Genomic DNA, 27,014 nt, shown 5'->3' with positions numbered 1-27,014 from the left:
ATGGTCCAGAAATCCCGCAACGGCGGGGTTTACCCCGGTCCATCTGTGGAGAAGAAGCTGAAAGTCGGCTTTGTCGGGCTCGAGGCTGGGGCTACGGACTCGAACAGAGATGGGGCGCTGCTCATAGCAGGTGCTGAGGAAACAAAGCGCGACAGCATCCTCAGCAAACAGAGGACCAGCGTCTCTGGCAAGAAACCGCCAAAGAGAAATGCCTTCTACAGAAGACTGCAGAATTTTCTATACAATGTTTTGGAGAGACCAAGAGGATGGGCATTTATTTACCACGCATATGTGTAAGTATTTCTGAGGATGATGCATAACTTATAATAGCCCACTGGATGGGGTTTGCGGTGTTTGCTTCAAACATTAACAAGCAATTGTCTCTTGGCGTCTCAATCATTGTTCTTTAGTTATTTTTTTTACCAACGACACTTATTACGTAGCACTCTAACTGTTAACAGTGGGGGTTATGTGTGTGAGATTTGACATAAAGACATAAGCTCAAGCATAGTATGACATTGATATTTGCCTTTAGTTAGTCCCATAAGTGATTGTATTGAACGTTTGTGTTGTTTGTTGAAATACTCCTGGGGAAACCAATTTGACAATTTATAAGTAGACTAATACTAACTTATAGACTATAGACTAACAATATAATTGCAAGTAGTCTATAACGTCTGTTAAATATGATGAAAAACTCCACAGGCTCTTCAAAACATTGCAACATTGAAGCTGAGGGGCCATATCATTTTCTACATTTCAGTAAATCTGTCCAACTACTGAAGTCGAAGCACTTGTTCTTTTGTCACATGGTCTGACATTTAATTTAATTAATTGGCCTATATATCATACATATAGCTGTTTCACGGAATTGGAAGTTCCAATGTTTCGTGTTAAGGTTATTTACAAATTAGTTGTTGTCATTAAACGCAACTGAACAGGTTCAATAAATGAGAAATATGCATAATTATGTATTTTCTATTAATTTACCAGTTTGGCGCAGTCGCGCCAGTTTGCCCCTGTAGCCATAACTATTACTCTCAGTCGATGTAATGTGATTCCAAAATAGCTAATTGAGCGAACTGTTGCAAAGCTTCCAGGCGTTCATTCTTTTCAGCACAAAAACAGCTGGACAGCTCCTTTGCTGTTAGTAATGCGCCTACTATGTTTGGATCTAACAGCATTGTGCTGACGGGAAAACAGCATGGTCTTGATCAACCTGGCACGTTGTAAAATAAATAATAGCGGTGAATGAATGAAATTAATGTAAAACCATCAAGATCATTTTAATATGCCTAGCCAATAAAAGGAGGCGGTTTCTTAGAGGAAAGAAAAATATCCTTGCAGTGCAGTCCCACATTTTATTTATGTTCCTCTAATCTATAATTTATACACTCTGCCTTTCCTTCCATCCCATCTCTCACATCCTGTTTTCTCTATAAATACCGTTGTGGGCTAAGAAATATTAGAATCAGGTCCAATACCTTTACCTCCACCTGACATCTCTCTCATGCCTTCCTTGACCATGGATCTCAACTATACAGTGACAAATGCCTCTACATAGACATGATCATGCCAAGCAGTCTTGACAAATCTATGTGGATGTTGGTCTTTTTGCCTCGGGCAAGATCTTGAACCAAGATTAAAACCCTGGAGTAAAATAGATGAAGATGTCTTATTGAGCTTGGAAACATGTTGTAATGCATTTCACTGGCCAGTCATGGTTTAGTTAAGAATACTGAAGGTGTGGCAGTCACATCCTGGGAGAAAGACATCAGGATTTGAATTTTATGAACGTTTATAATCTGCTTTATTTTTAGATTGTTAATCCCATTAGAGGTTTTAATTTCCAATTAAATAACATCAAGTAGGCTAAGGACAGAACATCTAGATAGTGTATTCATGACAGTATGACAATCTTTATTTTAATTGTTTTGTTTTATTACTATCTTTTCGTTTTTTTTTGTCCTTGGTGTAGTTACTGGGTACTTTAGTTTAAGGCACTGGGTAGGCTGAGCATTTAAGGTACCGGGTTGGCTGGTAGGGTACTGGGTGTATAGGGTACACTAAGGTAGTGGTTGTGATGTTCTCTAAGACTGACAAACTGAGTTTCTACTGAGTTTCTACAACACATAATAATGTCATGTGTTCAGTTAGCAGATGCTTGTATCCAAGGTGAAGTACATAGAAGAAAAGTTGTACCTAATATGGCAACAACAATGTTGAGGTCATTAAAATTGTTACCAAAAGGTTGCATTTGTTTCATAAATGCACAGCTGAGCTGATGTAAGTAGATGGATTGCTTAACAGACATCTTGTGTGTCGTGTTCACTAATCCAATCTCCTCGTTTTCACCCTCTGAGGCCTGTGCTACACCCGTATATGTGTATGCAGTGTATGCACCAGCTGCATGTACAGATGTTGACACCATCATCTGTATGGCCAAAGGCTCTGGGCCAATTGGCTAATGAGTCTGAAAAACACTGACTTTCACTGGCCACAGGATACGAACTGCCTGACACCCAGCTGGACCTCTCTGCTCCGCTCTGACTGCTAACTTGAGCAGAGGAGGGAGACAGAGAGAGAGAGAGAGAGAGAGAGAGAGAGAGAGAGAGAGAGAGAGAGAGAGAGAGAGAGAGAGAGAGAGAGAGAGAGAGAGAGAGAGAGAGAAACGGAAGCGGTAGATTTCATTTCATGCCTGTCTAACATACTTGACCACGGTGCCATGTTGTCTGTCGTTTTGTAGCTTCCCTTGATTGTGAGTGTGTAGTATGGTACACAACAGGCGCGTGGCTGTGCGTGGCAAAAACATCAACTTCATGTGGTGAGCTAGGCTTTGTGAAAACCCTTAAAGAAAAAACATTTTAAACAACTACAACTCTTACTGTGCCAGTGCACAAACAATGTTTTTGTAGCACACCTCTGTAGCACCTCTTAAAAAGGCCCAGTCATACGAATATTAATTCTTAATGTGTGCCAATTCCTAACACGCTGAGGTATACCATTAATATATGCTATAAAAAATAACAATGGGCTAATTGATAACTATTTTATCCAAAGCAACAGGGTGGGTTTGAACCTGCAACCTCTAGTTCTGTAGTCATATTCTCGAGTACTGAGCCATACCCATCTCTACATAATCATAATATTTGTCTTGTTTTATATCCAGGTCACACTCAGCAATATTATATCCTCCTACTCTGGCACACTGTGACTAAGCCTGGGTAATTTGGTGTGGTTTTATGGCTTGGTTGCGTGAAACCAGAACGCCCATGCTGCCTTTAATGACATCCTCATATCCTCTGCTCGGAACCTCTGTCACTCTGCCCGGCTTTGGCCATCAATTGTACCAGTGGAGGGCCACTCACTGTACCAGAGCCAGCACAATTAGCAGGCAGCAGTCAGGCTCACCCGGGGAGGGAGGGAGGGAGGGAGGGAGGGAGGGAGGGAGGGAGGGAGGGAGGGAGGGAGGGAGGGAGGGAGGGAGGGAGGGAGGGAGGGAGGGAGGGAGGGAGGGAGGGAGGGAGGGAGGGAGGGAGGGAGGGAGGGAGGGAGGGAGGGAGGGAGGGAGGGAAAAGGGGTGACCCCCTCTTCTCCTCCTGATTCCACTTCAACTGTTACTGTTGGATTGTTTGCAGTCCAATTCCACCCTCTCCCTTCCAAATGTGTGTCCTGTGCTGGTTTGGATGCGGGCGTGGGACATGCCAAAGCCTTACTATGCAAATTCATCCACGTCTGATTGGCTCTTTTACAGTATGTGTGGCCTGTGATAGGACCAAGGATGAGAATCAGGAGAACCTATACTTAGTTGCCAGGTTTTTGTCTGAATGTACAAAAAAAGCCTTTGAATATTTGAGGCCTCCCTCACAGCTGTATTCCATCCTCGAAATACTTCTGGAAAGTATTCTGGGACATATTTATATTGAGATATCCTGCCTAATTATAAGCCTTTCACTGTTTTATGCGTTATGCATGCCGGCGAAATCTAGCGGTGGTTGCTTTCAGCTTGTGAATGGCTCAAACAGTTGTAGAAAGTGATGAGGGTGCTGGGTATGCCTTGACCTGTTTTCCGTAGCATATTTGTTTGGCTCTGCAGTTTCCTTCAGAGATTGGACCATCCAGTTTGTCTGGATCCCCAGTTAGATCAGATGTGTTTTTTTAAATCAGGATAAGTGGGTCAAAACAGTCTGAACTCACTGCCAGCTATCATTAAGGACTGACAGCTCTTTGCTGACTAAAGCTAGAAAGCAGCATTTTCACGGTGTGTTAGCATATATGTTTTTATGTGTGTGTTTTTAACCTTCACAAATGTGTGTGTACCGGTACATACCGAACACTGTAACATACCAAACACTCTGTCTTACATATCAAACACGCTAGCATACCAAACACGCTAGCATACCAAGCACTCTGTCTTACATACCAAACACTCTGTATTACACACCAAACACGCTAGCATACCAAACACGCTAGCATACCAAACACTCTGTCTTACACACCAAACACGCTAGCATACCACACACGCTAGCATACCAAACACTCTGTCTTACATACCAAACACGCTAGCGTACCAAACATGCTAGCATACCAAACACTCTGTCTTACACACCAAACACGCTAGCATACCAAACACTCTGTCTTACACACCAAACACTCTGTCTTACACACCAAACACTCTGTCTTACACACCAAACACACTAGCATACCAAACACTCTGTCTTACATACCAAACACTCCCCTGCCACCCCTCCTCAGCACTGGACCCATGTAGACGAGCGTCCACACTTCCACTGTCAGGTCCAGAGCAGGAGGGACTCAGTCAGACATCCACACTCAGCCCTCCCAAACACTCAGCCCTCCCAAACACTCAAACACTCCCAAACACTCAGCCCTCCCAAACACTCAGCCCTCCCAAACACTCAGCCCTCCCAAACACTCAGCCCTCCCAAACACTCAAACACTCCCAAACACTCAGCCCTCCCAAACACTCAGCCCTCCCAAACACTCAAACACTCCCAAACACTCAGCCCTCCCAAACACTCAGCCCTCCCAAACACTCAGCCCTCCCAAACACTCAGCCCTCCCAAACACTCAGCCCTCCCAAACACTCAAACACTCCCAAACACTCAGCCCTCCCAAACACTCAGCCCTCCCAAACACTCAGCCCTCCCAAACACTCAGCCCTCCCAAACACTCAAACACTCCCAAACCAGCCGCCCGGGTCTGAGTCTGGATGTGCCAAGTGAGGACTTGGGGGATTTTTTACAATAATGCTGTGCTCCCCATGCATTTGGGAAATAATGATCTCTCAGATCCATGAGAGAAGGGGATCCAGGGATGTTTATTCAGCCTGCGTTGACCTCATTGATCTGAGCTGCGTCTCCGTGCTGTGGATGACGGGTAGTGGGAGACGGCCCACTGAAGAAGGTGTCACGACCAGTTGGGCTGGCCAACTCCAGGGATTTTCGACGTTACTCACTAACAGTACTTCAGGCTTGTTATTTCCTCTGTGTTGTTTCAGTGCTGTCGTCAGCCACGTTACTCATTCCACCCCGACGCAACGCATGCTGACGTCAACCCACGGCTGTTTGTTTTTCGAGAAGAAGAAAAGAAAGGCCGTTCTTTGGAAACACGTCTCAGGATTGGATTTGTCGGTTTCACGAGCGCGTTCTTTCATTCGGACGTGCGAGTCGTGCAGGGTTGCCCCTGTACAGAGTCGGGAGCTGAAGCCTTCCAGATGAGTAGGCGCTCTGCTTGTGTTGATATTACCATAATGTAGGCAGGAAGGTGAGGGCCAGCAGTTAGTCAGGCCTGTCTGGGGCCGCTCTATCGACGGACACCTTGTCATGTGCAGTAATGGATGTATTCTCACATAGTCAGGGGTGGAGGTGTCAAGGAGAGAGCACGGCACATATATTATTAATCTCCAAACACTCCCATACACACACACACATTAGGTCCCTGAAGATGACTCAAGACTGCTCGTCAGTCCTTTCCCCAAAACAATTAATTCTGCCCAGTATTACAGGAATAATCAACTGTAGAAAACTCGATTTGGTTGATTATCTGAATACAGTTTAATTGGCCTGGGGCTGAATGTAATGTACCAAACAGATGTCGTATCATTAGGAACAACTCCCCCCCCCCCCCTCCCCCCCACAAAAGCAGATGCTGAGCCAAAACAGAGCAAGAGGAAAGGTGTTAGTAGCTGTCAAGCATGTTCCACATCCTTTAGTGACTTTTGGCTTACACGGTTCACCGGTATGTCGTCCATTTACACTTTGCATCTCTGGCTGCACCAGCATGTCCGCCCCTGACACTTCTCCCACCTCCCACCTCCTCCGAACTCAGCCCATCGATCGGGCACTTGCCGGAGTAGGCTTCAAAGTCGGCTGTCTGCTACGAACCTGCCTCCTGCTTGACATGCACACACTTCAGACAGAATTTAGGACCTCTGGCCACAATTACCAGTGCTTGATCAGAGCTATGAGGAAGCCTCCGCCACGCTAAGACAGGAGCCCACACCTTCCACCTCAACACCGCCTGTCACGGCGCTCCTAGTCCCCGCTGGAGAGCTATTCTGTGAACCTGTCTGCATGTGAGAGCTGGGAGAGACCAAGGCCTGCTGGAGGGGGAGAGATCAGCTCGCAGTTGGCTCTCACTGCTTCCGTGACTGATTGCCTGCGTTGCCTGTTCCAGCCCTGATATCCCAGTGGACACACGGGTGTCTGGGGTTGTGTGTGCAGATAACTGTACGGAAGCGTTCCGCGTTCATGCAGTGTGTGTGAACACCTCGGATACACATGGATGTGCACAGCGTGGAGACACACACACTCACATGCATGATGGTCACCCACTGAGAGTGTGAGTTCACGATGTGCTATATCTGTTTCCGTTGAAATATCGTTTGCTGGTCTCAAGGCTGCGTTAACTGGAGCACTGCAGGGGATTGCAGAGAGTGATCTCTCGATCTCTCTCCCTCTCTCACGCTCTCTCACGTTCTCTCTCTCCCACTCTCTCTCACTCTCTTTCCCTCTCGCTCTCGCTCTCCCTCTCGCTCTCGTTCTTCCTCACAATGTTCCTCTTCAGTTATCCCACCTCCCTGTGTCTCCAAGTGCCTCTGCCGTTGTTTCCGCCGCTGCTGAGTGGGCTGTATGTCTTCCAGGCGGTCTGACAGCATCCGTCTGAGCTTCCGGCTGGGGGGAGGTTGAGTAGGGTGTAGAGACCCGTCTGGAGAAGCACTGCTTATCAGGACAGAACCCCCAGTTCCCTTATATGCGGAAACATTAGGTCGGTGGACACCAGATCTGACACTTCCTCCCAGTTTAGTGTACATTGCCCTAAAGTCGACATATTGACCCAGGTTTTGTGTTCACAATCTATGAGCTATAATTAGATGTGACAGATCTCGTGTCAGGAATACACTGTTCGATGGCTGCTGTCCTGTAAATAATGGGCTGTACTGAGCTACCCTAGTACTGGAATAATAAAGTCATTTCGAAACTCTCCAAGATAGCTAACAGAGTCTAGACCCATATTGACGCGATGTGGCCAGTCTGACGTCGGATTTTTCGTGGTGTCTGGCAGGTACTCGTGAGCCTTCATTTGGAGTTCTGTGCGTCACTCACTGATGAGGTCAGAGATTAATTGTCGGTCGTGCTCTCATTCCGTGAATTTGTCCCCTCTCTCGAGAAAGGCCCTACTTACTCATACTGTCCGTACAGGCAGAGATATGCCTTGGCCTTCATCCTCTGTTTATGGCTTAAATAAGCATAATAAGGCAATGAGCGAAGCCTAGTTCAGACATGGCACTCGGGCAGCGCGTGTCATTCGTCTCATCAACTACACCTGTGTTAGCCTGCTTCAAGCCCATTGGGCCACATACGATAATGGCGGCAATATAATGCTGCACGGATCCTTCTACGTTCACTCCCGGTTGGTGTGTTATTGTGCTGCTGCCGGCCTCCATCTGTGTGTTACTGTCCATCCGTGGGGATTATGACTCTATTTGCTCCCTGGCTCATATTCTATGTATGTTGTTTGCTAGTGATAGAGGCAGGGAGTGCTTCCCCCAGATACATCCATTCCGCTAAAATCATTCCCATGTTTATGGTTATCAATAAATGGTTGAATTAAATCACATGAGTGCTTTGACTGAAGGGATTTTAATCTTGTGTTTCTGTGTGCTCTCACTAACTATCTTAGCTGTCAATTTATAGCATGTATAATATTATATATATTAAATCTGGCCTTAATATGCTACCGAACAATACATGCACACTTAAACAGTACATTTCCATATATTTCCATACCACCGTTCCACCTTCCCCTCCGTATCCTCCTGTGGAACCAAAGTTCAATCAAGATACTCATACATTGACGGACCATTTATTGATGCCATAGACATGGAAATAGGTTCGACTTTGGTGGAGTGTAGCAGCTCGGGGAAGCACTCACTGCCTCTAAGCATTAGTGAGCAACATGCATACAATATGAAGCAGGGAGAAAATAGAATTAAAATCCTCCTGATGGATAGCAACATGCAGACAATGAAGGGGAGATGGGGATGATGGAGGGCGGCGTCCGCCCAGAATCATTCACCGTCCGGGAATGAGTGGACGTGTATCCGTGCAGCATTTATATTGAGTGCCATTGTCAGAGAAATGTCCAACAGCCATGCCCTGAACTAGGCTTCCCTCATAGAATAAAACATTTCTCTCCCTGGGCTGGTCTATGTGGCTGAGCCCCTCATCACCACTATCACGCCACGCCAGCCCAGCCCAGGAACCCTAACCTACTGCTGGGGGAGCTCTCTCTTCTGCAGAGGCCCCTGTGGATTCCCCAGACCAGCACAGCAATTCTCCGCGAATCAATTCCATTTGTGAAGGAACAGCAAAATCCCAGCACACACCTAGCCGTGTGAAGTTCCTTTCAAGGCTGGAGGACTAGCCTGCGGCGTGGCGGCACTATCCGCTCCGCGAGGAGACGAAGCTCTGTTTGTTGTCGCCTTTCTGTTCTAGATTAGATTGGCCTCTTGGTTGGTTCCATTGACATTCATCAATCCATCATTAATAAGCGCTCCTTCCTGTCTTGTGTGTGTGTGTCGTCATCCCCCTCCCCCCCCCCCCCCCACACAGATTTCTGCTCGTCTTCTCCTGCCTCGTTCTCTCTGTCTTCTCCACCATCAAGGAGTATGAAAAGAGCTCGGAAGATGCCTTGTACATACTGGTATGTACGAAACGTTTCATTCAGTCCCTCCCCGTTCTACGAACATTTGAAGACACATTGACTTGAGTGTACCTGTTCTCGTGAAAACGTTTTCGTGCGTTGTGTATTTGTAATGCATGTGGATTCTTGACGTTAAAGAACACCATGGCATTGATGTAACAGGAAGCTTTGTTTTTTTGGGAACAGGAAATCGTGACCATCGTCGTGTTTGGCGTGGAGTACATCGTCAGGATCTGGGCCGCAGGATGTTGCTGCAGGTACAGAGGATGGCGAGGGCGTCTGAAGTTCGCCCGCAAACCGTTCTGCGTGATCGGTGAGTCGGTTCCGGCAGTGTGTTACTTCCATCCATCCATCACTCAGATGTCAGCTGCATGGCCGCGTCGAGCGCATCTGTCAGAATAGAATCAAGGGCCCAAGCAGATGAGGAGGCTGTGGAGGAGAAGGAACCTCCCCTGCCAGAGGGGACCTTGGGGGGAGCCTGCCACACTCCTCTGGGGGATCAGGGAGATAGAGTGTCCTCCAGTCACATCCCAGCATGCCTCTTGCCTGGTCACTCATTGCAAACAAATAGATCCCTCTTTTGAACTTAGACATCATCATCTTCTCCAAGCTTCTCTCCCTCTGCCGAAAACCTGATTTGTAGGGAGCGTTTTGGCTCGATGTGGTCGAAATGCATCACCCAGGTGGAAGCCCCGTGATGATAGATGATGAAACTGAACTCACATACTTTAGAATCTGCCCTGCAGCAGCTCTTTGAGCCAGGTGAAACCCACGCTGAAATAACACCAGGTGTGAAGGAATTCGAGACCTGTTAGAACTGCCTGACTATAAAGGTTTTTAAAAAACCCTCTTAACCTTAATGTCACCTCCTCTGTTCTTGCTGTGCCGGCTTGTTCCTCCTCTTGGGACTAAACAGGTGCCAGCTGTGCCTGGGGTCTAGATGCGTGTTGAATCTGGCTCACATAGAGGAACACAGAGATAAATGTATAATGAACCCTGGGACTTGTAGTGTGTCCCGGCCTCCCACTCATGTCGTTCTGAGTTACGTTCACAAAATAAATATACAGATGCAGCATATCCAGTCCACCCAGATGCTAACACTGCATCCTCATGCAGGGCAGCGTTACTGTGTTTAAGGAAGTCCTCCAAAGTTTCCCCTCACCCCCCCCCCCCCCCCCCCCTGTCTCCCTGCCAGACGTCATGGTGCTGATCGCGTCCATCTCGGTGCTGGCGGCTGGAACCCAGGGGAACGTGTTCGCCACGTCGGCCATCAGGAGTCTGAGGTTCCTGCAGATCCTGCGCATGATCCGCATGGACCGCCGCGGAGGCACCTGGAAGCTGCTGGGCTCCGTCGTGTACGCCCACAGCAAGGTCATTCATCAGCCGGTTGGCTAGATGACACACACACACACACTCTCTGTGTGTGTGTGGGTGTGTGTGTGTGTGCGCACACGCACGTGTCTGCGTGCGCGTGTGTGAGTGTGTGTATGAGCAAGAGTGAGTGAGTGACTGAGAAAGATCCAATCCATTGACCTAAAGCCAATACTTTGTCACCTGAAACTCTCTGCATTGCAGAAAGTTCCCACAGCAGTGAGACATCTGGACTCAAGCTTTTAGTCAAGTGAACTGATACCCCATGTCAAGTATATTGATTGTGTGCATTGATTGTCCCTCGTGACATGACAATGCCCCTCCCTGCCATCCCACACTCAGTTTAGCTGCTAACTGGACAGATTAATGCCTTAAAATGCATGTACTGACTCTTTTGGCTGTGTATTAATATGAACCGGATAGGGCGGAGTAGCAGTTATTTTATTTTAAATTAGAGCAAGAATGTAAACTTCAAAGTATGAAAATGATATTTAATAACATTGCAAAGGCATTAAAACAATGACAAGGCAAACGTTCCAAAATTAGATTCGATTAAATCAGATTATTGCCAATCTCAGAGAGAAGAGAGAAAGTGAGCAAGGAGCGAGTTCCAGGAACTCTGGTTTCGAGCGTGCGAGAGGTGGGGGCGGTCTGTGTCTCCTAGCCTACAAGATCTTCTGGTGAAATGTCAAGTTCAAATGGATCCGTTTGTGACACAGCACAGAGCAGCCCTGGTCTGTCTCCTCACATTGGATTTAGCGCTGGTACAGAGTGCAGCTGGTACAGAGTGCAGCTGGTACAGAGTGCAGCTGGACAGGGCAGGGCCTGGAGATAGAACAGAGCATTTCACACCGGTATCATATTAAGGTGTTCTGTGTACAGCGTGGTGCACTATGACAGTATGTTCTCTACCTCAGCTTGCTACCGAGGGAACACAGAAACCGATGTGTCGGCACTTCAAGGTAGTCCGTCTACATCTACAGTGCGACTTAATTAGCGACATGCATATGTTTCGCATGGTCAACGTCTATGAATGTGGATGAGTCGACGCAGACATCTTTTTTTAGCTTCTTCAGAAAAAGGTGAAGAAGAAAAGGTGCCGGAACAATGAGCTCTTTCCTCAAAGGAAGCCGACCGGCCCCAAAACTGGACAGCCAAATTAGAAGCGTTTTCAAAGTGAGCGCTGACCGCAGTGGATGGAGAGAGAGGGAGGGAAGGAGGGAAGCGTAGCGCAGAGTGTGGGATCTGGATCTGCGACTGCACTTGCTCACTTGAGGTCTCCCTGACCTGGCCCCGTCCATGTTCCAGACGCTCCCTTCCCCTTCATCTCTCTGACCTTGAAGATGTTCCGCTCCCTACTCCAACCCCCCCGTCCCCCCCCCCGTCCCCCCGTCCCCCGATGGGCCGCCACCACACCCCACAACCCTCTTTCTCACGCTAGCTCTTCATCTTTTTCTCTGTACGGTACATCAGCATCTCTCTGTTTGTATCTCTCTCTCTCTCTGTCTCTCTTTTTTTGCTCCCTCTTTCTCTCTCTCTCTTTCTCTCTCTCTCTCTCTCTCTCAGCCTCAGTCTCCTCCTTCCTCAAGTGTAACACTGTGACGTGAACTGATTTAAAGGAGGCGAACCCACCACCCCAACCACGAAAGCACTAAGCTGTTTTTAAAACACACCCAACTCTAGTTTCTAGAAGTGTCTCTCTACCTGAGACAGTCCTCAGCAGCCATCAGTCCCAGCCTGGCTACCAGGCGTGCAGACTGCAGTACAGAGCAGCAGAGAAGTTTCCCCAGGGGGGGCAGGGACTGCCAAGGTCAGAGTGGAGGTCAGACTCTGCAGTGAGGCACTATACACTGTTCTTCAATTACCAGCCACAGCCTGCTTTAAGGAGCTCAGGTTACAGCTGTGCTTCTAGTGCACACAGTCGGATGTTTAACCGTTTCATTTTGGGACACTTTTCGGTGGCCCGGGGTGAAACTAATTTATGGCTTTGTGAAGTGTCGGTTTTGGAGTGGTGGTGGTTGGTTGTGTGTGCGGTGTACTCATTTGCCTGCGTTAAGTCATTTCAGGCCCTTTCAACAGAATGTGTGCTTTGTGTTTGTGTTCAGGAGCTGATCACAGCCTGGTACATTGGCTTCCTGTGCCTGATCCTGGCCTCCTTCCTGGTTTACCTGGCGGAGAAGGAGGAGAATGAGCAGTTTGAGACCTACGCCGATGCCCTGTGGTGGGGTCTGGTGAGCCACGCACCGCCTCTCCTACTGTCTCCATTTCCCACACTTCTTTTGAACATAACACTTTAAAAACAAATGTTTTTGCCCTCAGATCACCTTGACAACGATCGGCTACGGAGACAAGTTCCCAATCACATGGAACGGACGTCTCTTGGCCGCAACGTTCACCCTGATAGGAGTATCCTTCTTCGCTCTTCCGGCTGTGAGTTCATCCGATCAGTCCGGAATCTTCCCCGGGTCCTCCGAGGGGAAATTCTGAGGGAATTCATGAGAAGTACGTGTGTTCAGAGGCTTATCAGGGTCTGACGGTGTGTGTGCTTGTGTGTGTTTCTCAGGGTATATTGGGCTCTGGGTTTGCCCTGAAGGTCCAGGAGCAACACAGACAGAAGCACTTTGAGAAGAGACGCAACCCCGCCGCAGGGCTCATCCAGGTCAGTCGTCACACAGCCTCACGTCTCACAGAGCAGGGAGGACGACGCCTTTTTACAGGCCCAATCCGCGTCGTCCTGGAAAGCCCTTGCGGCACAGTGAACGCCCCGCTCACTCTCGTACGCCTCTGCCCCCCCCTCAGGCCGCGTGGAGGTTTTATGCCACCAATCTGAGCCGCACGGACCTGCAGTCCACGTGGGACTATTACGAGCGGACGGTCTCCGTGCCGATGTACAGGTATTGATCGCTCGTAAATCAGCTGCTGGATTTACACCGACTGCCTCTTGCCTAAGAGAGAGAGGGTGGGGGGGGGGGGGGGGGGGTGGGGGCGGGGGTTGGGGGTGTCAGTGGAGACAGGCGCAGCCGTCTCACCATCGATCCCACCCGGCCGACCTTTTAGATCTGTCTTTTTTTTGGTATAATCTGAAGGTTAATGAAGATGTCCAATCGGCATCGGCTCCCCGGGCTGGGACCTGGAGGAACTTGGGTGTAGCCACCTCCTGGACAAGACAGTGTCTCTAGGGCCTGTGTTTTATTTAAAAACACAGCACAGAACCGTAGGTGCTGGTTCGTCTGTAGAGCTAAACAACATCCAGGCTAGTCAATTAAGGATGAATTGGAGATGAAGGAAAGCCTGATGTGAGAGCAGCTGTTGGATGTCCTGTTAGCCATCTGACCGAGTCACAGAGAGCCTCTCTGGCTCTCCTCGTCTCTCTGTAGTCGTTCCGAGCGGGCAGCACAGCCCCTTTTGATCTTCACCTATAACGTTTGATTGATGTGTGGCCTTTCCTGCTTTGAACTCGCTGATGGAAAATGTGCCGCGAGTACGACACAAGCACACTCACTCACACATGCTCTCTCTCTCACACACACACACACACACACCCATACACATATCATACACACATAAACGTATCCAACCAAATACCTTTCTTCAGTAGATGAGTGAGTAAACCTTCGAATTTCATTCAGGAATGTATTCATGTTCTATTGCGTGTCTCATGTACTATGGCCTACTACTATAAGTAAGTACTATAAGTAAGTACATACTGCAGGCCTCCCAAAACTATTGCTTTACCGGTTAGTACTTATTCATCTTGATTTGTGATGTCAGATGTCTTCATGACTGCTGCCATAACCTGTCTTCTCAGATTTAACCATCAGTATTGATTGATGAGGTAAGATGGTTGTTGGGAACAAATGCAAGCTGGCCAGAATTAAAGTGTCGCAGGGTGGGCTCTCGGCCAGCAGTCCAGAGAGACATAGAGGAAGTGTTTTTACCTCGTCTGCAGTTAAATAGCTTTTTCATTTGATAGCTCACGCCTTAGAGGGACCCGAAGGCTCCTTTGAGAAGTGTGGTCTGAAACAGCGGCCAACTCAGGTCTGCCAAGTAATCAGACTGAACTTAACAGTCGTTGAAATGCGGTTTGTGTTACAAAGCCTGAGTATGTAGAGATGACCGAACGCCGTCTGAACTGCTGTCATCCACCAGACTCATCCCTCCCCTGAACCAGCTGGACCTCCTCCGAAATCTGAAGAGCAAGTCAGGACTGTCATTCAGGTCAGAGTAAAGAGCCAAATCTGCTCATCTAGAGCCCTGTCATGCTATGTCGACGATAACACAAACGATGTCCTCATCCAATCCATTTTGTCAATCCAACCGTGATAAAAGACTGACCGCTGTGTGAATGCTTATCAATAATAAATGTGTGGTGTGTGCGTTCCATATATATATATAGGAAGGATGCCCAGCAACCTGAGCCATCTCCAAGGTCAGTAGTAGAACATACATTAAATACTACATCAAACATCTCCAACTCACTAAGTGGTCTTGTTGTATCCATGTTGTGAGCTAAACGTGCTTACTGTTGGTGTTGGTTCATGTTGACGTCACAGCCCAAGGTGACCTCCTGCTTCGTAAACAGGAGCACAGGGCTGAGACCTCCACTCATATGTTACCCTTCCTGACTCGAACCATCTGCTGGCGTGGCGTAAAGGTTTTTTTATAGAATGTTGACCTCTGACTTCTTCCTTCCATGGGTATGATGCAGACTAGGAAGTAAACACACGTGTTCATATCAGTAGGGACAGACAGGCAGAGCCTTAGTTTTGGGTGTGAACCCAAAGAACCAAAGTTAGTCAAACAGTTACTTAAAAAGGGGGATAAATGATCAAGCCTGGCAATCTCAGGTATGTCTATATAATTCTCTGTATTTGTCTGTATACTTGTGTCCACAGACTGAGCTAGTGTACAGTAAACATCGGTACAGTCTTGTGTCTTCCATCTCTTGACCCCTGACCTCTGCCCCCTGCAGTCAGAAGGTCAGCCTGAAGGAGCGCGTGTTCTCCAGTCCCCGGAGCTCCGTGACCAAAGGGAAAGGTTCCCCCCAGGGCCCCAGCCAGGGAGGGCCGGGACAGGGAGGCCAAGCGGGGCCAGGGGGCCAGGGTGGGCAGGGCCAGCCCATACGGCGCTCCCCCAGCGCTGACAATAGCATCGAGGACAGCCCTAGCAAGGTGCACAAGAGCTGGAGCTTTGGAGAACGCAGCCGAGCTCGCCATGCCTTCCGCATCAAGGGGGCCGCCTCACGGCAGAACTCTGAAGGTAGGACTCGCCTTGCTGGATCAGCACCTCTTCAGATGGCTCTCAAACCTGTGGTCCTTGTCTGTTACAAGCGAATCCACGTGGGTACTTGTGGTACTTCTGTTAGCTATGAAATTTCTCTAGATGTTTCTGTACAGTCTGCCGTGTCTAGCCAGTGTTGTCGTGCAGTCCTACCTATCAACATGAGATGGTCATGTGGTGTGATACCGTATCCCGTTCTGTGAAACCTTCAGAGTTGAGAACATGTTTTGCTGTCCGGTGATGTTTTTCTTGTTACCTTTCCTGCTACTGTGAAAGTGCTGTGTACTCTCTCGGCTTGCTTGACATTCTGTCCTTGTCTTGACTGGTGTATTGGCTGTGGGTGGTTTATCTTTACTCTGAACAGAATTAAGGGGCATTGACAAGCTAATGTAATCTAAGACTCAGATTGAGCTCAAACTGAAAGTTATATAATTACATTGACAGTTTTTCATTTAACAGACGTTTTTATCCAAAGCGATGTTAAAATGTGCACAGAGACCAAAAGATAACAAGAAATAGAAGTGCATGGTTCTAACAATATTACAATGGTTAGTACTTAGAAACGGCCTGTATTTTACAAGACACAGTACAACAATAATATAGTCTAATTTTGAATATTGTAAAATGAATGACAGTTGATCTAATATGCAGGCACATCTGAACATCCAGAATAGACTGATTTGACTGAATACAGATAACCTGAGGTAGCTTGTCTCTGCCTTGAGATGTGAAATACGTGTGTTTTTCCCTAGCGTCTCCTCTTTTGTGCCGTTGATGTGCCCGGTGTTGTAAACAAAACCAAAAAACATTTGTGGCACAGAGAAATGTTTTCTTTGATTGACGTGACCGACTCGGACTGAATGCTCACGGTGTCCTTTCCGTTTCTCTGTTTGACGCTGATCTAAAGTGCTGATTGAGATGCAGGATGAAGAATTCAGACAGAAGAGCTCACCAGGTCAGACAAACAGGGGAGGGGCTTCACTTTCACACTTTGTACACGCACCCAACAGCAAACCACTTATCCCAAACGACCAATGTACAGATACCACACTGTACATGGATGCTGTCACCTCCATTCTTTATTGTCTTTTGTTTGTGCTTCGGTTTCTTTTTGTCCCATTCCAAAGAGGTCTTTTACTGCCCAGTCCTTCAATGTTGGCTTCACCTGGATGTTGCTCTTAAATACTAGTTCAGTATTTCCCTTTTTCTTCCAAAAAAGGACTCATACCTCATACCACTCATACCACTAGTATATAAAACAGTATATAAAAATACAGTTGAGGATATCAGGGAAAGGATGGTGTCATGTTCCTTGTGACATACTGAGAAACAGAGTGGATCAAAAATAACATGGTGTACTATTTCTGGAATATCATGACTGAAATACGCGGAAGTGTTTTTACACATCAGTGTAAGTTCTCAGTATGTCACAAGGAACATGGCACCATCCTTTCCCTGATATCCTCAACTGTATTTTTCAGACATACTGCTTTATGAAAAAGACTCCGATGCTTAGTATCGCAAGTGTGTCCTCTTGTATTAACAAGGACCAAAAGCTCAGTGTAAACCTTATTTTTTGTTTTACTACTGTCAATTGGTGCTAGTGGCCTTAGCAGAAAAGCAACCATACATGCAGAGAGGGTGAGTGAGTGTTTCACTTAAGACGTTTCATACGACACTTGTCTTCCCGAGCATTGATTATCCTTTAGTCCCATCCTCTTCCGCTCGTCTCTCATGCTGTACATCTTACAGCTCCATACCCTGGGCTCATCCTCCTGCATTCACAGTCACATGTCCTCCTCTGTTCGGCTGCAGCAGTCCTGTCTCCCACGGCTCCTCCAGCCCTCTAGGACGGGCCCCAAGCTCCGCAGTACTCCTGTGTTTGGTCCCTCCCTGATGGTAATCCATCAGTTAATATCGGTGGGTGACCGGAGAGACCACTGGCCTGGTATCTTTCCCCGGTCTGTATCTCAAAGATGGTGGGGGCTGAGGGGTGGGGTGTGGTCAGAACAGTACGTTTCCTGGTTACAGAAGACATAGCCCAGATACAGACAAATAGTTAGGATCTACTCAGTTCGACAGGCACAGTGGAGGGTTAGCTGTCCTCCCATAGACGAGTAGACGGTTTGGACTGTTTGATCTCTGTTGGACATGCTTAGCACACCTATCATTTGTCATGGTGTGTGTCACGATAATGACCTGTCACAAAACTATAAAAAGACGGTTAGAGATTTTATTCTCCGTACAAATGCACTGTATGGGCCTCATTATTCTGTTTACTGGTATTGTACGTAGTGTGACAGCATCCAAAGCAGATTTACAGGGGGACCACCCCCCACCCCCTGGGAGTCAGGTGGCTGAGCGGTTAGGGAAGCGGGCTAGTAATCTGAAGGTTGCCAGTTCTTACTGTAAGTCGCTCTGGATAAGAGCGTCTGCTAAAAATGACTAAATGTAAAATGTAAATTTACGGCAGCAGACAGTTTACATGAAGATTAACCAAGACAACTCAAGCGAAAAAGAATGGAGCAAAGCACAGAGCAGCTACATACATTATCAGACAGACTGTGAATGGCTATCATGCAGTATGAGAGCGAGCAGCGAAGTCTAGGTAACCCCAGCAGTGTAGCTCACCTCTCTCTCTGCTGGGTTGGGCATTTAAGGCCTCAGCTTCGTCCAAATCCAATCAAATTTGAGTTCCACGGCTGTTTTTACGAGCAATGTCACAGAGGGCTTCGTATATGGCCACGGAACTGCACTTACACCAACCTAAGCCCTCGACCCTTTAACACCCTGTTCCCCTCCGCACCAGCCCTGGTCCTGGTGGGTCCTTCTGAGTGCGCTGGCACGTGTCCTCATGCTGCTGCCCTGGCCTTGTTCTCCTGTCATCACCTGGGTCAGGTCCACCAGGGGAGCCATGACTGAAACTGCTCTGTAACCTTGCTGCCCCTCATCATGCATGCAGCACACTGAGTCTGTGTGCGCCGTGACTGTTAGCGGAGTGTACAGCATCGGTTTAATCCTCTAAAGCGTTGGACCACGAAGAAGGTATGGTTCAGAGAGGAGGTGTGCGCCTTTGTTTTAGCTCGTCTTACATCATTTTGTGATCTGGGCCTTGTTATGGTTGATGTGAAATGATATTGTCGAATGTGAGCTGGATGTGGAGCTACCGTGATCAATTTGCCCCTCACTCCCATTCTTCATAGACATGAAATCAGTTTATCTTTGCTGTGAGTCTATGAATGGCTATGCTACTGTATGACAGTGATTCATGGGACCAGATGGATGGAATCAACCTAGCGATGCTGAACAAAGATGAAGCACTCCTTCAAAAGCAACGGTGGATTCCAGAAATTGATCATTTGTCTCACAATCCAAATAACGTATGTTTTCTGCTGGTAAAACATACTGAGAATCATCACAATGCACTTACAGAAATGTTTGACTTATTTTGACTCTGTTTTAAGATGTATTTCGTCGTTCTTATCAGTTGATTGGGTGAGCGTGGTTTACTTCTGAAGTCCTGGAAACAGTAGAAGCCTCTTGTTCTTACATTTGGATTGATCTCTTTTACATTTGATATACTTGCCTATGAAACCCAAACAACCTTGATCCCTTCCTCATGGGGGGGGGCAGGAGAGCTGGAATGACCGTTTCCATAAAAGCTGCTGCAGGACTGTCCCACTGTTCTGCTGCAGCATCAGCATGCTGTCACCGTGGGAGGTTGAAGTCTATCACCCTGGCAGACCGGGACCCATAATAACTCCCCTCACCAGCCTCTTCCAGCCTACTCCTTAATGTCCTGAAGAGCCTAGCCATTGGCCTCGACATGAGGTCGTTTCACTAACTTGCATTGTAACATGCTTGAACATGGATACGCAAAATGAGCTGGGCTGCAAGAGAAGCCTGCTCAGCCTTGCTCACACTGTACAGTGAGGTGTCTCTTCAGAGAGTATAGTACCTGTACTGTGTGATAGGCCTGTAACACTGATTATGACCACTACCCTCCAGTGATTGGATGACCTCATAGGCTACTGTTGTATTTGATTTCCTAATGAGGTTTTTGTCATTGTGTTATGATTTTAACTCGCTTCATTTGATGTCTCCCCTCCTCTTTGCCATCTTTGCAGCCATTGACGGCTTAATCAGTAAGGACTCATCCCGTGCCTGCTGTTGGGATGGCCACCTACTGTAGACTAACAGAAACTCTAGTGTTCAGAGAGAGCCAGTAGAGTGCATGGCCCTTCTAGAAGCCATTCCATGAGCACAGTAGCTGGAGGACTCAATCATTCCATGACCAGCCAAACCTAAGCTCCAGTAAGCAGCCCGGAGGGCCTTGCACCCAAATCAAAATGGCTGCCGCTCCTGCATTCTAACCTGCATGAAGGAAAGCGTTTGAGCTCCAAGAGAAAGCTGGAGACGACTGAACCCATGAGGTCCACGCAGGGCCCCTTTAAGCCCCAGCACTACAGAGCAGTGGAAACAATCTGCTCCTGCTCATCTTTAAACAGAAAATAGACATTTGGGGAGGGTGGAAGTTTCACAGCTCTGTAGGTTGCTGGCATATGGAGCACAATGCTTCTGCCCTCTGTCCACCTCATGCCACGATGCCAGTTTGGCCAGGTTGACCAGGAAAACCAGGAAGTGGCCCAATATTAGTGATACCCTCCAAAGGCAAGTTGCAGTGTTTTCTCTTCGCCTTCACAGTATCTCTTGAGCTTTCTTTCTGATTCAAATGACCGAGGGATGCACCTCAGGAATTCATAGAACACAAGAAGGTGACTCGAACGTGTATTTTCGAAAAGAATATACAAACGAGCACCACGATGGGGCAGATAGGCTAAATGTTTATCCTACTACTCTCGAGTGCGGCCTCCCTTTCTCCCGAGTCGAAATGCTTCGCGAATCTGACCCTTGTAGCCCAAAATAGAAAGGCAATCCATTATGCTAATTGGAAGTGAAATGTGGGACTGCGAAAGCCAACTGGCGAGCCCCCTGGCTGCCTCTACTGCGGTCCAGCTGCGATGGGACCACTTTATCTCCGTAACGCACAAAGAAACAAACCACACAGCCCCTATTCGTTTCTTTTTTTTGTTGTCATTTTGGAGATTTGAACGTTTGTCCCTCTCCTCTCATAAGGCCATATACGTCATACAGGCTTTCTGTAGACGTACAATTCATTGTCAATCCAAACGACTTCCATGCCACTTGATTGCAGATACATTCTGTTGTAGTGAAGGTCATGCATTCGCTGATGTGCCACCTAGCTGTAGGTAATAACTGCCTATCCCACTGTCACACTTATATAGAGCTTCTTTTTTACAGTGTAGGTATGAGAGCACTGGCATGGCCACGCAAAACCTCTTACCATTTTGCTCACAGGGGTCAGAGATGAACCTCAAAACTCCAGTACTGCCACTTAAAATAGCCACAATCCTACCTTCCTGTCTCTCCCTTCCTCTTTCTCCCTTGCCTACCTCCCCTCCCTCCCTCCCTCCCTCTCTCTCCTACCCTGCATCAGCCAATGAGATCCACCAACACTCTCATGAACCTGTCCCAGTATCCAATCCCACACTGTGATCCTGGGCCGTGCAAGTTAATGGCTGTGCCTCGCCTTGGCTTGGCTCCATGCAGACACATCCGGGGGCCTGAATGAGTTCAATTCGGAAAGGTTAGCAGTCAGAAGAGCCCAGGCCACTGTGCTCCACTGCGTGCTAATGTCGGAGCCCTGGTGTGCTTGTTGTGTATTTTAGACGCCAGCCTCCCAGGAGAAGACATAGTGGACGACAATAAGAGCTGCCACTGTGAGTTTGTCCCTGGGGACATAACCCCAGGACTCAAGGCCACCATCAGAGCTGTGTGGTAAGTCCAATGATGAGGCTGTCAGGTGTGGCGTACGCTAATGCTAAGATGTGTTCCTCTCTCTCTCCCTTGCACCTAGTATATGGTGCACACCCAGTTTGGGCCATTTGACAAAGATGTATAGCTGTTCTCCTGGGGAAAGGGTGTCGAATGGGTGTGGATACCGTACGTCAACACTGTCCTGTTTCTGTCCTCAGCATCATGAGGTTCATGGTGTCCAAGCGGAAGTTCAAGGAGAGCCTGCGGCCCTACGACGTCATGGACGTCATCGAGCAGTACTCCGCTGGACACTTGGACATGCTGGCCCGCATTAAAAACCTCCAATCCAGGCAAGAGACACTCTCCCCTCCTGCCTCTCCCTCCCTCTGTTTCCTCCACAAACCCCTCGTGTCTGTGGCTCCCCCTTGGTCCCGGCCGGGGGGGGGGGGGGGGGGGGGGCAGACGAAGGCCGTACAGGCCGAAGTTCTTTCTGCTGCATGCCCCTCTGGTGTCTCCCTGTGTGACGGTGTTCTGTTGTGACGTGTTCACCCCATTTACCTGTGGTGTTTCCCCAAAGAGAGACTCCAAATGAGGCCCCCCACAGGAGGCCTTGTGCCCCCAAGGGAATCAATGACAGCCTATTGTGCCGTCTATGACTGGATACCTTCCACTCATTACATACTGTAGATGTTCGACTGCATCTGACAATGCTTTGTAGTCTCTGTGACTTCTTTGGTGGTATCTGTCCTGTGCAACTACTGTTTCTTACCACGGATGGAGAGAAAATCCTGTCCATGTTTTCCCAGGGTACTGTAGGTCTCATTTCAACACATTATATATGAATCTATGATGACATATGGATCTATAATGAATATATGGATCTATATTGACTTGAGGATCTATACTGACACATGGATCTATAAAGACTTATGGATCTGTGATGGCATATTGATCTTCAATTCAGGGTATTTAACATGCATCACTGAAGAGTAATAATGTCATCAGAGCTTCTGGAGAAGACAAGGTAACATCATGTCCGCCCTCAGACTCTCTCATTAATAGGGCAATTATATATTCGAATAAGTACAATATATGTTGTTAGTCCTTAAATAATGCCACATATATGCAAATATATTCCAAATTTTTGAAACAACAAACAACATTGATGCGTATCAAATGGTTAATGATAAACAAACAAAGTTTGGAATATATTTTCACTTATTTGACCTTGTGTTCCGTTGCCCTGGTTTCGTGTCATGTGATGTTTGTGAGAGTGATCACTGTTGCGTCATCATGCATTGTGCTGGTGTCTCCTCTGTCTACTTTGCCAGGATAGATATGATTGTGGGGGGGACGACTGCACCCTCCACGCCTCGCCATAAGAGGTACTTATCCACTGTCAAAGACTTCCCGCGGCCTGCCCCTAGGCCCGGCCTCGACTCACTGCATCTAGCTCCCCAACAACTGCCCTCAGTTCTTCTAGACTCCGTGGACGAGCAGCAACAGACCTGTTTTTGGTTCGGCCTACTGTAAAGGACTGAGACGACCTAGCTGCTGCTCTGAGACAGGGTGAGGTGGTGGAAGTGGACCCGCAGCCGGCAGAGTTTATTCAGCAGCCAAGCAGAAGTTCAGGCCCACTAGTCCTGTAGACTGTCCGGTGAGGAAGTTCCACCCCCTTCCAGTTTGAGTTTTCCCTACCTTCATACTTGCTAGTTGCTACAGACAGCCACTGCAGAAAGGGTTTTAAAAAATCTGTTCAGTGAAAGAATATGCAGCAACAACATTCTAGAGTTGGGTGGCGTGTCAAGTAGAGAGTCAAGTAGCCGAACTAAAAATGGTTGAGCTGAAATGTCTGCAAAGCATTGACAATGAAGAACTTACCAGAAGATACTAGAAGTCAGCTAATGTCCATTGCTGTTGAGAGGCCTATGAACCAATCAGAGAGGCTGCATACTATTGTATGCCTATTTATTAGCATGACGCTTAGCAAAGCATGCCAACAGCCACAAAAATCTATTTCATAGTGTTTAAATTGCTTACAAATATTTTTGCTAACCTTTTTGATACGCATGCTTTGCTTGACCATGACTTGCATGGTCTACTTAGATTAATTTGAGTTTTCTGTTGAAGAATATTGGGCTGCCTTTGAGTTATTCAGAACGGTGTCTCCTCTAATACCCGAAACCCTTGATTCAGTGTTGAATGAATATTTTGGATTAGATACTGATGTTCAAGGTGCTTAATAAAATACCCAATGTGATTACAGCCTATAGCCACCTTCACGCCTCTTGACATCAACACAGGAGAACTTGCCTCGTTTTAAACATTTTATAAACATAATATCCTGAATGCAATGTATCATGTCAGGTTGAGGCAGGCTTGAGTCATGAAGTTATTCTCACCCCATGTTTAAAGGGGTGGTTCATTAAACAGTTATTGTTTGGATATGGTACGTGCTATCTTTTCAGTTTACAGCAAACTCCTAGTCCTTGCAACTCTCCACAGGGTTTGCACTGGCCAACCCATTCTCACAGGATTGGATTGGTTTAGAGTAGTTGTTACATCTGCAAAAGGTAACATTTAAAAATCGATTTTATGAGACACAGAACCCCAAATTCTTGCCTGATCTTCCATGCTTTCTTCCAGCTCACGTTTGATTGACAAAAGAAACCAAGGAGGAAAACGCCTTTCTAAAGGCGATTGGCTGGAACAGGATTTTCGGAGCATAATTGACTGGAAAGTAGCTGGCTGCTCCAAAATGAGAAATTGACATTCCACTAACACAGCTCCAGTAGATGTTGCTAAACAACTCTCAGAGGGCCTTATTAGCTACACAACATGTTGATCGTGGAAATATTTTTTTTTTTTCTTCTTTTATTTACCGATTGCACCTTAAACATTACGTTATGAACTCCCCTGGAGTGAATTTTGAATCTGTTAGCTGATAACCTAACCGACTCAGATGATTAAATCGACAGAATGTTATAAAGATTGCATGCTAACATGGTTGCTAGCGGGTTCGTAGGGACGTGAACCGAGGCATGTTTGGGGAGTTGACGCTGTTCACGCTGTGTGGAGGAGAGAAGAGGACTGGAGCACTTTCTCTGTTTCTGTTCATTTGTAATTCGATGTCACCCGATGCATGACTCCACTCCATGACCAGCGCTAGACAGGTGAGAGCCATACCTGAGTCTGTGGCTCTCCCCTCTCTACGGGGGCAGTCCTCAGCTCCTCTGGGGGGGGGACCCCTCACAGCGGCCCGTGTCCTGGGTCCGCTCCCCTTACTCTTAAATGACAGACAGAGTCAACTGACACCCCTGTCTGTTAGTTAATATGGGACATACTTCTTATTTCTCAAATGGAGGATTACTGTACTTTGTCTTTGTCTTTGTTCTCCAAGTGTCCTGTTTGTGTTTTTCCTCTCGTTAGAGTTGACCAGATTGTAGGTCGAGGAACACCGATGACCGATAAGGATCGTCCCAAAGGAACCACGGAGGAGCTTCCGGAAGACCCGAGCATGATGGGACGTCTGGGGAAAGTGGAGAAACAGGTACGGTTGACCGCTGACAGGTACCACGTCAGATCCCTCCTGCTTTACCGGATTTCACAACTCTAAAGGGGGGTGAAATTGAGGGAGAAAATGTTGCAGAAGATTTCTTATGAAGAGCACCATACTGTACAAGTCATTGTCACTGCCGGTCATAATGGCTAGGTACATTCTTTCAAGTCTTAATTGCTTTTCTAAGTGAAGTTTATTTTAAGCTTTTCATCACTGGCAGTGGTCTTAGTCATAGAACCGCTGAATTGGATAGTCATTAGCTCAATGTGGCCCTCTGGAGGTAGTACTCAACTGTGTCTCAAGGCCACCTGAGACTTTGGAAACTGGACATTGACAAATGAACATTCATGTCGTTTGAAGAGTTTCAACTCCCCTAATTCCCATCCTTTCCTCCCACTAGGTGATGTCCATGGAGAGGAAACTTGACTTCTTGGTGAACATCTATGTGCAGCGCATGGGTATCCCCCAGTCAGAAACGGACGCCTACTTTGGGTCTAAAGAACCGGACCCGGCCCCTCCCTACCACAGCCCTGTGGACCACATAGTGAAGAGTGGCTCCATCACCAAGATCCTCCGCTCCAGCAGCACCACTGGCCAGAAGATCTTCAACCTCCCTCCGGCCTGCTCTGGCCCTGAGGGGGGCCACGCTCACTGCCCCCCCTCCACCTCCTGGCACCAGCACCAGCGTAGCCAAGGAAACACCCCCTCCCCCGTGGGAGACCCCTCCCTGGTCCGCATCCCCCCGCCGCCCGCCCACGAACGCTCCTCAGGAGGCCACAACGGGGGCCACCGCGGAGCCCGTCGTAACAGCGGAGGCGGCGGCGGCGGCGAGGGGGACAAGGAGGGGAAGCAGGACAGCGACACGTCCATCTCCATCCCGTCGGTGGACCACGAGGAGCTGGAGCGCTCCTTCAGCGGCTTCAGCATCTCCCAGTCCAAGGACAACCTGGACTTCCTCAACAACGGCTACTTCAGCAACGTGACGGTGGCCCGCTGCGCCAAGGTGCGTCCCTATATCGCCGAGGGCGAGTCCGACACCGACTCGGAGCTCTGCGCTGCCTCGCCCCACTCTGCCAACGGGGAGGGGGCCTACGGAGACAGGGGCTGGTCAGGTCCCAAGTGAGTGTCCCCGGCAAACTGGGGGGCGAGGATTCTCCGAATCGAGGGTTTACTCTGTTATAGAGGTGAGGACTATGAGGGGAGGGGAGGTGAGGTGCACATGCTGGGCGAGCCTGCAGCCTGAGAGGAGTGTCAACCCACCCTGCTCCTCCAATACGACTGCAGAGGAGAGGGTAGATAAACAAGATGTCCCACCACTGTCTGTTTTTACTGAATGGAGTAAAACTGGAAAAAAAGTCTCGAGAGAGACTGTTTCCATCGCTATGAACATTAAGCACATATGTTTGTTCCCAAGTACTCGCACACTTGCTCATGGAGACAGTGCTTGCCAGGGATTTCTCATGCAGACTCACAATACAATCATAGTTGAATCCTAAAATCATAGTGTAACTAAGTAAATGGACAGTTTCACATACTGCTTAGCTACACATACAGCACATATATATGACAAATATGACATTCTTCATATTTGTCTTCAGTCACATTCGGTTTGGTGTTTGATTGTTTAGGTATTGAATATTCAAAAAGAATATCATTCCAACTAACCAAAAGTAACTTTGTTTTGTGGTTTTTCCAGTAACCTTGCAATGGACAACATTGAAAATGCTTCTTCTTGACC

The 27,014-nt window shown here is 47.7% G+C and overlaps 1 protein-coding gene across 3 annotated transcripts; it reads left to right on the top strand.

The window, feature by feature from the left end:
* LOC136941670 (potassium voltage-gated channel subfamily KQT member 2) lies at positions 1 to 26,399 on the top strand. Of its 3 annotated transcripts, XM_067234216.1 has the most exons (16): positions 1 to 293; positions 9,138 to 9,228; positions 9,415 to 9,541; positions 10,424 to 10,599; positions 12,705 to 12,830; positions 12,919 to 13,029; positions 13,163 to 13,258; positions 13,399 to 13,493; positions 14,710 to 14,817; positions 14,996 to 15,028; positions 15,572 to 15,858; positions 21,630 to 21,738; positions 21,936 to 22,067; positions 23,049 to 23,144; positions 25,147 to 25,267; positions 25,677 to 26,399. In XM_067234216.1, the coding sequence occupies exons 1-16, from the start codon at positions 1 to 3 to the stop codon at positions 26,397 to 26,399; spliced, it is 2,724 nt and encodes a 907-aa protein (XP_067090317.1). The 3 variants fall into 3 exon arrangements, with proteins under 3 accessions (XP_067090317.1, XP_067090332.1, XP_067090326.1); XM_067234231.1 differs by lacking the exon at positions 23,049 to 23,144 and having other exon boundaries at positions 14,749 to 14,817; XM_067234225.1 differs by lacking the exon at positions 23,049 to 23,144.
* Positions 26,400 to 27,014: the final 615 nt, after the last annotated feature.

This window comes from Osmerus mordax, chromosome 1 (assembly GCF_038355195.1).
Source record: "Osmerus mordax isolate fOsmMor3 chromosome 1, fOsmMor3.pri, whole genome shotgun sequence".
Taxonomy (NCBI): Eukaryota; Metazoa; Chordata; class Actinopteri; order Osmeriformes; family Osmeridae; genus Osmerus; species Osmerus mordax.
Note: the sequence above shows the minus strand (reverse complement) of the source record. Positions and strands in the feature narration are given on the sequence as shown.